We start from the raw sequence: 13,297 nt of genomic DNA on the forward strand, positions 1-13,297 counted from the left end.
TGCTAATTGCGTTCTTTTTTAAATTTAAAAATAAAAATATCGTTCAAATGTGTCATAGATTTTATCTTAGAAATCGTTAGAAGATGAAATTTCTAGACTCAAATATAATATTAAAAATCCAAATAAATATATGAGATTTCAACATTTTGATATACTTACAAACACCTTTCGCTTTTGACCAACTGCGTATATTTATTCTGCCCCGGAAGATTAACAACATACATCCAGTTGCCTTGATTGTTTAGAGCGGCCTTGGGAGCGATATACTGCGCTTGTGTAGGGCATAGAGGGATAGCATCCGGATTTGACTGTCTTTTAACACGATCGTCCTTAAGTTTTGCGTATCCCAACAAAGGATTCACGTTATAAGTTCGTGGCGTTATTTTGTCACTTCGTGAATATCTGTTTTTAATTTTAAAAAAATGTATTATCGATATATATCAAATATGAAGGAGAATTTTTTCTCAATGGCAATTACCTGTTCGCCAACCATGACTGATTCAGTCTAAATAAGGATTCTTGTGGATAATTATGATCAACCTGTCGTGGGATATTTTGATGATACTTCAGAGTTACTTCCGGAAGGAAAGGGTTTCTCTGCGATTGCGGAGGCGCAGAATATTTATAACTGCAAAATATAATGAATTGAAAATCTAATTAAGAATTTAGAATTATGAGACGATTAAATAATTAAATAATTTTTTTATTATGTCTTACCCGTTGTAACGGCTACTATTTGACGGAGGTCCGTACATCGAAGTCGGTTGTTCTGTTAATTGCGTGTATAATCGATATACATTATCCTGTCGTGGATAGTTATAGCCTTGACTGTAATCCGGACGGGAACTTGCAAATGATAAAAAAACATACTAATAATAATCAAATTAAATGATCAATTGTATTACAAATAATTCTATTATATTACCGCATTTAATAAATAATAGAAATTTTACGAGAAGCTCCTCATATTTATATTTAAATTTTTTTATGCGGATAAGTTTCTTTTTATCGCTTATGTATATTTCACGGTATTTCAATACTGAAAATTACCTGTAAGAATTGAAGTCATCGTGAGATTCGTCTCGCAACGCGGTGCTAAAGTCAAAGCTGCATTTGTCGACGAGAAATTTGATGAGTTGTCTAAAAAAAAGAGAAAGAAAAAAATCCCTTATATCTCTTGAAGATGTAATACAATGTGTTGACAAAAAATTATAATGCGTTTTCTCTCGGGGATTAAATTCGATCTTTGACTCGCTGTCGAGATCTTTCTGCAACGTGTATCAAGGACTGACCATCCTCTATCTGCCAGGCAAGAGATTTGTCTTCCACAATTGACAAAAACTTATTTACGCAGGTGCGTTTTCAATTACGTGTGCATACGTGTTGCGCAACTATGTTAGTAAGTTAAGCAAGTATATTATGGCGAGAAGAGATGCGATATGTTTGTTTGCAGTATGGTTGTTTGGTAAAATAATACGTCGTACGCGATAATCTTGAGTTAGCAATTTGATCTTTCTGACGTTTCCACTATCAGTTAATATACATTATCACAAGTGACAGCTGTCACACAGTCGAAACTTTCTCCAGTTACTAGAATTATTTAACTTATTATAAAGCGTTGCGACTATTTATCGAAATCTCTTGCACTACCTTGTTTAACAATAATTAGTGGTAAAAATATTTTTTTGCCAATATTAGAATATTTTATATGCTTCAATGATATTCATCAAGTTCATTTTATAATCAAATGTATTACTATTTTAGTAAAAACTTTGTTTTTGTGAGCATTGTTTTTATTATTTACTCATATAATTGTTCAAACGTGTATGTACGAGTATTATTTGTATATCATCTATTTGACGCCAATTCGGATAAAAGAATGAGAATTTATCCAGACGTGGAGAAATAAGGAAATATATCGGTGTTCGATTTGGGCAACCATTGTAACGGATTCAATAATTATGCAGTAGCGTATGACCGCGTCAAGGCCATGGTCATGGTACGCTGAGCAACGATCTCACGGACGTTCTTATACATTTATAGCAACCGCTCACTTTACGTAACTCTTAACTCGTTCGGAATAAGATTCGCGCGCGAGCGTAAAAAACGCACAGGAAATTTGGAAAATCGGTCGATGAATTATCCGCGTACACATACATTAGAATGGAAGGGAAAATATCTAACAAAGAGAGCTGACATTTTATTATTCTATCGGCACGGGGTAAGTGGATAATTTTTTCTGGGTTAGAAATAATTTATAAAACAGGTGGAATGACAGTCGGACGACCGTCTTTTATGGGCGAGAGAGTCCTCGGCATAATTCGTTGTGCAAGTCTACTGACATAGAGCAAACTCGATGCTTTCGAGAAACGGATTCTCACTTGGACGAGGAGAGTTAGCGGACTTTCCCCACCAGAAATTTTTCTCGACACGCGCGTGTCAGTCATTCGTATGCATAGAGGAAGGCGGAAGGTGGACACGACGAATGGCGAAAGGAATATCAACAATTTGAAATGGGTCGACCGGATCGCCGAGGATTTCCACTTGTTGCGTTACGTCGTTCACGACTCGATGTCGACTCGATATAGCGATATTACAGGGGAGTCTAAGTGCACTTACCGAGGATAATGGTCCAGAGTTTCGCAGAAGGTTTGCCCTGGTGGCGCACAGCTGGGGGTGTGTCCCGGAGGCGCAGGGACGAAGGGCTGGTACTGCGGTCGTCCCGGACATCCGTACTCCGTGCAGGGTTCACCTCGGGTGACCATCAGAAAAAACTGTCGACACACACGCACACACACACACACACACACACATATTTATATACACATAGATATGCAGGGTATCCTATCATAAATGTGGAGCATATCCACTCTTATCTCTGAACTAAAAGAGAGACCATAACAAATATATTATAAATTAAATTAGACGGTTCAAGAAAGAGAAAGAAAGAGATCTGCATAATTTTTATTTACAATAATTTAAGTATTTCAATACGACAAAATGATTGTAATGTTTGATTGTGATTGAAAGCAAGTATAACGACATATGATTTATAGAATTATTTTATAAATTATACAAGTTTTATCGACGTGAAATTTTGCGCACGGCCGATACAGTCATCAATTTCAGCATTAGAGGTAATGATGTCATCTAATCACAATATCTGATGTATAATAAAAAATTTGAAAATTTAATTTAAAAAAAAACCACGAAATAATATAATAAATTATAAAATATTTAATTTTAGCATCTCATGACATGGTATAAATACTTGCACTTGTATATATGTTACTTGCAAAGTAGCAACGAAATATTTAATTTCTTTACTCTCTTTCTCTCTTTCTCTATCATGTATATAAATATTTTTATGTATATATATATATATAGTAATAAATCACACAATATAATAATATCAACAATAAAATAAAGAAACCATTACTTGAAGTGGTCACTTATATGATAGAATATCATGAACTGCGTTCATACGTTAATGTACAAAATTTATAATAAAACTGGTTTAAAAAATCGGAAAATGCTAATTTTTCAACTACAAACGAAATATTCGTTTTATAACTTCTTTCATATATACGTGAGAAAGTGTAATTCCCACGGTTAAATACGATAAAACCAGATTATTAAGTCAGATTAACTATTGTACAACGTGAGACCACTTATGAAATCCACCGGCTTGTATAATTTATCATTTATCAGAATACTTCCTGCATAATACAAACGTGCGTTTCTTTTGCGACAATATTAATCGACTCTGATTCAACCTGTATGTAATTTGATCGCCAGATAAAAAATTATTAACTGTAAATCAACGGCTGAGTCAAGGAATAACAATCAGGAAATTGCAGTTGGAGAGATGTATGTGCAATTGATGTATAGAGAACGTTACATCAGGTTTAAATCCAGCTTCCTCTGCGTACTCCAGAATCTAAGATAATTATTACTTTTAAATTGTGTCGATCACTTACGATTGACATTAGGTACCACGCGACCTCCATTTCTCTCTATGCTATGATTCACCCTGCGTGATAGGACCTTCTCTCCTGTGGTGAGCACGGTAGGAAGGCAGAAAGGAGGCCGCAAAGTCACTTAATTGGCATCGCGTGCTGATCAATCGTCGTGCAATGTCACTATTGATAAACGCAACGCCAACTTAAAATCCCTGTGCCTCGAAGATGAGACGTGCAAAGGACGAAAGATCGGTTTTACGATAGATAACCGACAACCAAGTTGAATCGCGCTCAATAATATATTTTTTGAATTTCCGTCCGGAATCAGCTCGTGTCCACGTGGTCGAAATTTTCAGTCGGCGGATTTGAACCGAACAGACAAAAAAAAAAAAAGGTATGATTCAATTTAAAATTTAATTTTCTGTATCTTCTTGAATGTTAAATTACTGTAACGCCGAGTTCTGTCGCACCGACTATGATCAACCATAACGGACGTCTTCCCACTTTTGGCCAACGTGATTCGAAAGTGTCCACGTTGGGTCCAGACACTGGCGCGATTCGGTTCTACGCGCCGCGAGTCTACCTAGCAACGTGGGTATACCTCCGTTGACCCCTTCCTCGACGACGTGCACGAGTTCCGCGGAGAGCTCAGGGTGGGGTTCAGGAGGACGCACACTTTCACTGGAATACATGCGCGAGGGATTCATCGACCTTATGACAGAGTGAACTGAGTTTTTCTCCCGGATGACACGAATACATCTTGATTATGCGACACCTATGCCACTAGTCTATAAGGAAGAAAAAAAAAAAGAGAAATGCTATCTATTCACATGTTAACATTTAGCCAACATGAATAGTTAATAAAATTCTTTTGTAGATATATCTCGCGTATCTTTTTCTTTCATTACAAACTTTTTTTTATATATAAATAAATAAACTTTTAACAAAATTTTGATGAAAGACATTTATGATAATAATGTTAAAAATTTCAATGTTACTATGTATAATATTCAAAGATTTTGAATTTTATTGGTAGAGTCAACAAGTTAATAAAATTATATTAAAATTAACTATAAGCGAGACCAAGATACTTTGAATACTTATACAATTAGCATATGCGTAAATAATAGACGCTCTAAATAAATTATATATTGTTATATACCCATGCATATATAGGTTTATCCATCAAGGTATTTATCGTGTTTTATATATATATATATATATATATATATCATTAACACTTTGAAAGGATTGAAGTACAATAAATACCTTGACGGATCTGTAAAAAATATATATCCAAGGTGTCTACTCAAATCTTGTAAAAAAATTCCTTTAAAATTCTCTGATTTTCCAAAAATTTTTGTTCAAAATTCCAAGTAAGAAGAATATTTATTTCAAAACTTTTTAATACAACTTTCTCTAAAATAAATTGTTTTATTACATGTATTTTCTAATGTTTTTCATACCAAGGAAAATACGGAGCCTCTTAATTTCAATGTTAGATTTATAATATGTTAAAATTATAATGTACTAAAAAAACTGAACAACTTTCCTAAGATAATTTTTCATTTATATAAAATTTTAATTTCTTTATCTTTAAAAGTTATAAAGCGTTTGTACTTCATATTCAATAAATATGTTAAGACAATAAGTATATAAATAAAAAAAAACAAATATATATGTATATATATATTTATTTATTTATACGGGACAAACTAAGACGCCAAGTTTACGTTGTCTCACTTTATCCGGCGATTTTTAAAACATTTCTTATCAAACTTTAAACGCTTAAAAGTTTCACAATACCTATATAAAAAGTTCTATGCGTAAAAAAAAATATTAGATATTAACTTTTTGTACAACTATCGCAGCACTTTCAAGTGCTTAAAATCTAGCAAAAATGCTAAAGAAGATCGAAGGAAAATAACAAAGTGAGATGTAGCGTATGTACATATTTATAATATATATATATTTCGAATTAGTAGTCATATATTTGCTTTTTTTATTAAACATTAAAGTAGACATTTACCTCTCGTTGAGCACGGGAAATCAATTTACTACTCGTATTGTATAAATTTTCGAGTATAAATCAATAATATTCACGTGTTAGAGAATAATACGTACGAATAAAGAGCAAGGCTACGAATGACAAATATTGGGCTTAATTTAGGAAAGTAAGCGGCACGACGCACGATTACTTGAAACAACCGCGACAAACTTGCCATATTCGTATTTAGCTTGAGATGGCGCTCGGAGCGCATCCTCGTGCCGCTCACCGCTCGTACCGTCTGATTGCACTGCTGATACCTGATACATACCGATACCGCACTCTAACAGCGCGCTGTCGGCACGCTTCTCTGCATTCCAATTCCAACATAACCCTGCCGTTCGACTCCTTCAATTTCTCCCCGTATGCTAATTACGCGATTACCCTGCGTTCGCGTTATATCGTCTAAACGCGTCGCTTAACAATGTGCGCATAGAGATTTTCAATGTGAATGGTGCTTAAAGTTCGTCGAACGTTCCTCGCTCTTGTTGTGACGACTCGTTAACTGTTAGCGTAATCATGGCGGCGACCTCGTCGCGAGTAGACGAACTCGTGCAATCTGTCAGCCTGCATAATCCGCGCAAATGGATGTTCAACGGTTACATCCTGCCGTTCGTGATGCTACAGTCCCTGTGGATTTATTGCTGGATCTTCGTCTACGGCATCGACGAATACTATGACGCGGGCCTAGTAGGCATCGCGGCGGTCGGCGTGCTACAGATCTTTTTGTGCCTGTGCTGTCAATGGTCCGTGCATATTCACACGTTCTTAAATTGCAGCTCGGTAAGTTTGGCAGTCGCCGTTCTATTTAAACAATGGACACGTGGTCATTTTGTGGCCCTCAATATGTCTCTTGTAACGTGGCAGCCATTTGAAGCCGGTCTTCTGCTAGCTTAGTCACGTGATACTTCGGCGGGTGTATTTGAATGCCATGAAAAATACGTTTTAAACATAAAAGTCCATTGCATCGTTTTATATCTTTGTTTTTTCGATTGTGTACAAAGATTATACCTATGTTCAGTGTTTCACAATGCGCAAATAAAGTTTAAAATGTTTCATCTTGTAATTTTTTTTATTTTATAGGAAAAAAATCCTTACACAGCAAGAATAGTAAAGGTAATTCCTACTCCAAATAATGGAAGTTCAGAGCTAATTCCACTGCATCACACGGATCAGCAGGAGCCTTGGTTTATTTTTCAAAAAACAAAATACTATTGGGATTCAGAGATTAAATCATTCAGAGGATTGCAGTTCCCAATCAACCATTCCGTGAAACATTATTGCGAATGGAAAGGCTATCTCGATCAAACGGAAGTTGAAGCAGCAGAGGAAAAATATGGAAAAAATAAGTATGTTGTAGTAGGATAATCTACATTACGTTAAAATGTTCCTTACGAAATTTCAATTGCTGAAAGTATTATTTTTGTTTTAGATTAGATATGGTTGTGCCAGAGTTTTGGGAACTCTTCAAGGAGCGCGCGATTGCTCCGTTTTTCGTCTTTCAAGTATTCTGTGTGGCACTCTGGTGCTTAGACAAATATTGGTACTATAGTATCTTTACGCTGATCATGCTTATCATGTTTGAATGTACACTAGTACAGCAACAATTAAGAAATATGGCCGAGATACGCAAAATGGGCAATAAACCATACATGATAATGGTATAAAGTTTCTTTATCATAGAGTTACCACAGATATTTCCAAGAATTTTATGTTTACGTTTTTATTCTTTCTTCTAGGTTTATCGAAACAGACGATGGCGTTTATTATTTACAGACCAACTAGTTCCTGGAGATATTGTTTCTATTACAAGGCCTCAACATGATAATTTAGTGCCATGTGATATGTTGCTTTTGCGAGGTCCATGCGTTGTTGACGAAAGCATGTTAACAGGTATAATAATTTAAATAATTTAATGTTATGTTCAATACAATTAAATCACTACAACTCTACAGTAACTGAAAATGTCTAGGTGAATCTGTTCCTCAAATGAAAGAACCTATTGAAGATATCGATGGAAGTAGAACTATAGATATTGAAGGTGAAGATAAACTTCACGTACTTTTTGGTGGTACAAAAGTCGTGCAACATACACCTCCTAGTAAAAATACCCCAGGCCTTCGAGGTATTTTTGATAAATTTTACTTTCTACCTAACATTTTCGCATATTTCATGATATTAACATGTGCTATTCATATTGCAGCGACCGATAATGGATGCGTCGCCTATGTATTACGTACTGGCTTTTCTACATCACAGGGAAAACTTTTAAGAACAATATTGTTCGGCGTTAAACGTGTTACAGCCAATAATTTGGAAACTTTTGGTTTCATTCTATTCCTGCTTATTTTCGCGATTGCCGCCGCTGCGTATGTCTGGATCAAAGGTAGTCCAATTCTGCATTAAGACAGAGAAAGGGAGATAAGGATAATATAAAATTACATTTTGCAAATTTTAGGCAGCGAAGATCCGACAAGAAATAAGTACAAATTATTTTTGGAATGCACATTGATTTTGACTTCTGTTGTGCCACCCGAGTTACCTATAGAATTGTCACTAGCTGTAAATACATCTCTGGTAGCTCTATCTAAGTTAGGTAATTAAGATAATTTTTTCTAATGCTAAAAACTTTTAATCTTGTAATTAGTATTACAACTTGTATCCTTTTTGTAGGTGTATTCTGTACGGAACCATTCAGAATTCCGTTTGCTGGCAAAGTTGATATTTGCTGTTTTGACAAGACTGGTACACTCACTAGTGATAATCTGATTGTTGAGGGTATTGCCGGTATCGAGTAAGAAATTACTAGTATAGAGTATAATTATTCTCGCGACAATTTTTTTATGTTAGTTTATGAAATGCGATTTTTATCTTTTTAAGTGGCAAACCAGATGTGATTCAACTATCGGATGCACCTTTGGAGAGTATTCAAGTACTGGCTACGTGTCATTCTCTTGTTCAATTAGACGATGGCATCGTTGGGGATCCATTAGAAAAGGCTACCCTTAAAGCTGTAAATTGGAGTCTTACAAAAAGTAAATATAGATTCATTAATAATATAACTTTTTGAAAACATTAATGTATTACATATTAATGTCCATTTAGGTGATTCTGTGATTCCTAAAAAAGGCAAATCTCCAGCACTAAAAATTGTACAGAGATATCATTTCTCATCGGCTTTGAAAAGAATGTGTGTTGTGGTCGGATATAATATTCCTGGAGCTTCAGAAACTCATTATATGGTTACAGTAAAAGGCGCACCAGAAATTCTAAAGAACATGGTAATTGAAATAGTCATTTCAATTATCTATAATTTTATCGTTTTTTTTTTTTTTCTTTACGTTGCAACAAACATAATTTGTCATTTCAGTTGTCTTCTGTACCGAAAAATTATGATTCAACTTATTTATCTCTCTCACGACGCGGTGCGAGAGTGCTCGCCTTGGGATATCGGAAACTTCCTGGTAGCTTTTCTTCTCAAGATTTGAGAGAATTGACACGGGAAAAATTGGAGAGTAATCTCACATTCGCGGGATTTGTCATTATTAGCTGTCCTCTCAAGCCCGACTCGAAAGCCGTTATTAAAGAAATCGTCAATTCTTCGCATTCGGTATGTATCTGATAAATATTAATTAATAAACGTTATTATTATATTGAGACATAATGTAATGTAAAAGTTTCAAAAAAGTATATCTTTTAAAAATATACAAAATTAAATATAACAATTTTATTACACTTATTTAGGTCGTAATGATAACCGGTGATAATCCCTTAACGGCCTGTCATGTGAGCCGCGAGCTACATTTCACAAAGAAGCCCAACACCCTCGTATTGATTGAAAATGATGGCGAATGGTTGTGGGAAAGCATAGATAAGACGATACAGCTTTCTCTAAGTGTAAAAAACGTTGAATCACGCAAAGAAATTTGGAAGGATTATGCACTTTGCGTAACGGGTGAAGTATGTAGATAAGTAAGAATTCGTTTTTGCGAACTTGGATCGTAGCAATCATTCATTATATTATTAACGGTTTCCTTTAGGGTTTATCGTATCTGAAAGAAAATCAACGAGAACTTCTTCGAAAGCTCTTGCCACATGTTGTGATTTTCGCGCGATGCGCACCGAAGCAAAAAGAGTTCATTATCGTGTCGCTGCAATCTTTAGGCTTTACTACGTTGATGTGCGGTGACGGAACAAACGATGTCGGCGCTTTGAAACATGCTCCTGTGGGTAAGTTAATAAAGAGATTGCAATAAAAATTAGATTTAAGTACATGTTTATCACATTTTTTTCATTCTTTTTCTCGTAGGTGTGGCGATTCTCTCTAGTCCGCCTGAAAAGTTACTTTCCGATAAACGGGAAGATTCAAGGAATGATACATCAGTGTCTCCTATAAACAACGGACCAAGGAACAATCCGAGAGTCGCACCAGTGAGTACTCGTGCGAAGCTGCAAAAAATTCTAAAAGAAATCGATAACGAAGTGCAAGAGCAATCCGTGATAGTAAAACTTGGTGACGCTTCTATTGCCGCTCCTTTTACCAGCAAAATGTCATCTATCCAATGCAGTAAGACTCACAAAATATTTCTAAATTGTTTTATTATTCGGGAATAATATACAAGATCTAATTTGTTTACAGTATGCCACGTGATTAAACAGGGACGTTGCACTCTGGTCACCACTCTGCAAATGTTCAAAATATTAGCATTGAATGCATTGATACTCGCCTATAGCCAGTCAGTATTATATCTGGATGGAATTAAATTTAGTGATGCACAGGCGACCTTGCAAGGTGTCCTTTTAGCGGCCTGTTTTCTCTTTATCTCACGATCGAAACCCCTGAAAACTCTATCGCAGCAAAGACCATTACCAAATATCTTTAATTTGTACACCATCGCAACTGTATTACTGCAATTTGCAGTACATTTTATCTGTCTCGTCTATTTAGTGAAAGAGGCTTCTGTTTTATCTCCAAAGTAAGTTGTATAAATTGAATGAGATTGATGATTGATGGGAATCACACATATTCTCAATATTACTTGTTTTATAGGGACAATAAATTGGCAGCTATCTTGAATAATTCTACTGAAGTTAATTCATTGGGAGGAGATGACAGTGAGGATGAACCTTTCGAGGCGAATATAATTAACAGCACTGTGTATATAATTGCGATGTCCCTTCAAGTTTCTACCTTTGCTATAAATTATCGAGTAAGTTGTTATCGAGTTGATTACATTTTTTAGTTTTTTATGTATAGTCAATAATGTATTTAATATGATAACTATTAACAATCAATACTGATTACATTGTATTATGGCAGGGTCAGCCATTCATGGAAAGTTTGGCACAAAATAAGGCGCTTTTGTTCAGTCTTGTGGGCAACTCTGCCGTCATTCTATTATTGGCTTGTGGATTTCTGCCAAATCTAGCGGTACAATTCGAGATTGTGGATTTTCCAAGCCATGTAAGTTTTGTGTGTGTGTGCGTGCGTGTGTGTGCGTAACAAACAATTGAGTTTATTTTAATTTATTATAGTTTTTTGTCAATCATATTACAAATATATCTCCATTGCATGTTGCAGTTCCGTACGATACTGGTTCAAATACTAGTCGCGGATTTTGTCTTCGCGTATATCGTCGATAGAGCTTGTCTGTGGCTTTTTGGCGAAGGAAGACAACATAAACTGTGATGAAATTACCTTTTTACCGATTACAGACTGTATATCAAAGATTTTTGTATATTACTTTTGTTACTGATCTTGTTCCACGTTAAGAGCTGACAACTTTTATATTTAAGAATTAATGATGTACCTGTGGATATAAATGTGTTATTACTTGTATTTTATATTTTATGTCAATATGTTTTTTTGTTTTCTCTATACATATGTTGTATGTGAAAATATAATGCAAAAATATAAATATGTGCGCAATTCTGTCATAATATTTGCCTAATTTATTTTTTTGTTGTCAACTTTTTTTCTGTGGAACAAGAAGTAGTGCTCTGGCGATCATTATTTATTGTCCATAAAGATATTAATAATGTTCGATAAATATTATCAAGTCACAGTATTGCCTTTACATATTATATATTTATTAATATATAAAAAAAACAATATTTTTTTATACCACAATGTCTCATAGACAAAGTTCATGAATAACATTTTAATTTATGTATATTCAGGTATTCTCTCCTGCGTTCAATAATTTTTTGTTAAGATATTAACAACAAATATTGATCGCGCAAAGTACGCTCAAGAAAAGATCACGTATATTTCGTGTATATTAATTATAAAAGATTCTACTTTCTTTTTTTTTCATAGTGCAGAAATTTGTACTTGATATATTTTATTACACACAGACATATGTTATATAAACCTATAAATTTATATAAATTTTTACGTCGACATTGTTTTATATAAATTTATATAGACAAATTTTATATAAACATATGTCCATGATTTTAATGAAACTTGCTCATGATTATAAATAAATTGAAATCTTGCATAACTGTGCGAACGATTTTTATGATATATTTGACATATTTAATTGGTTACCAGTTTGCAACGGTATTAACCATTTTATGCATCGATTGCATTCCACTTCAACTTTCTGTTTGTAAGACAGATTTTTTGACGATTCATTTGCTGATTAAAAATAATTCAGCGTTTTTATTACAAGTTATCAGCAACTAATTTTCATTGATTTACGTGATCTCTCTTTTTTTCTGTAGTTATAAAAAAAAATAAAATGAGAGAATAATATCTGTTTATTCGCATTGTGAGTCGAATTAAGGATAGTTGTATATTATTGTATATTTATAATAATTAATAAAACGTTCGTTCCGAATAAATTGATTTCAAGAGTACAGAGATAATTGACTTTTCGCTCTTGGTATAATATTAATATGATTTATAATTCTCGAAGAATAACGCGAAAAGTAACATTATTCTAGTTATTTAAATGTTGTAATTTTTAAAAAGAATTATCGCGGAAGAATTATATTAGCCGCGTCATACTTGCACGTGGAAAAAGGAAAGATTATTCACCATACCATCAGTATTCGTATTGAAATTATCATTTTTTTTTTTTATCGACGTCAACATATTTACATTAAACAATTTGAAATAATCAAACACTGCTTAAATTCTAAAGTCTAAAGTCTAAGATAACGAAATTTGATCTGCCTAAATCGACATAATCGCCTAAATCGCCGCGCGCTTTAACTACATATATTGGCTATCATTTATCAATAGGCCTCTTTTTAATGAAAGCATATGTACGATGCATTT

General features: G+C 34.2%; 2 protein-coding genes across 2 annotated transcripts in view; one reads left to right on the top strand and one right to left on the bottom strand.

The window, feature by feature from the left end:
- Spz5 (spatzle 5 Toll-1 receptor) overlaps positions 1-13,297 on the bottom strand; it is a 124,374-nt gene that overhangs the window by 203 nt on the left and 110,874 nt on the right. Inside the window, exons 2-6 of the mRNA XM_072891052.1 lie at positions 2,620-2,774; positions 1,051-1,140; positions 718-846; positions 479-628; positions 160-402 (exon numbers count right to left, since the gene is read on the bottom strand). Of these exons, the coding sequence (XP_072747153.1) occupies positions 160-402; positions 479-628; positions 718-846; positions 1,051-1,140; positions 2,620-2,774 (767 nt within the window). The remainder of the gene's footprint in view (positions 1-159; positions 403-478; positions 629-717; positions 847-1,050; positions 1,141-2,619; positions 2,775-13,297) is intronic.
- On the top strand, positions 6,237-12,769 carry LOC140665213 (endoplasmic reticulum transmembrane helix translocase). The gene is made up of 18 exons (XM_072891022.1): positions 6,237-6,792; positions 7,093-7,358; positions 7,442-7,670; positions 7,749-7,902; positions 7,982-8,134; positions 8,213-8,395; positions 8,468-8,605; positions 8,683-8,803; positions 8,890-9,044; positions 9,115-9,290; positions 9,380-9,619; positions 9,754-9,969; positions 10,050-10,239; positions 10,319-10,576; positions 10,649-10,985; positions 11,060-11,219; positions 11,330-11,473; positions 11,591-12,769. Exons 1-18 carry the CDS (start codon positions 6,529-6,531, stop codon positions 11,696-11,698), a joined length of 3,492 nt encoding a protein of 1,163 aa, XP_072747123.1. The 5' UTR covers positions 6,237-6,528; the 3' UTR covers positions 11,699-12,769.

This window comes from Anoplolepis gracilipes, chromosome 4 (assembly GCF_047496725.1).
Source record: "Anoplolepis gracilipes chromosome 4, ASM4749672v1, whole genome shotgun sequence".
Taxonomy (NCBI): Eukaryota; Metazoa; Arthropoda; class Insecta; order Hymenoptera; family Formicidae; genus Anoplolepis; species Anoplolepis gracilipes.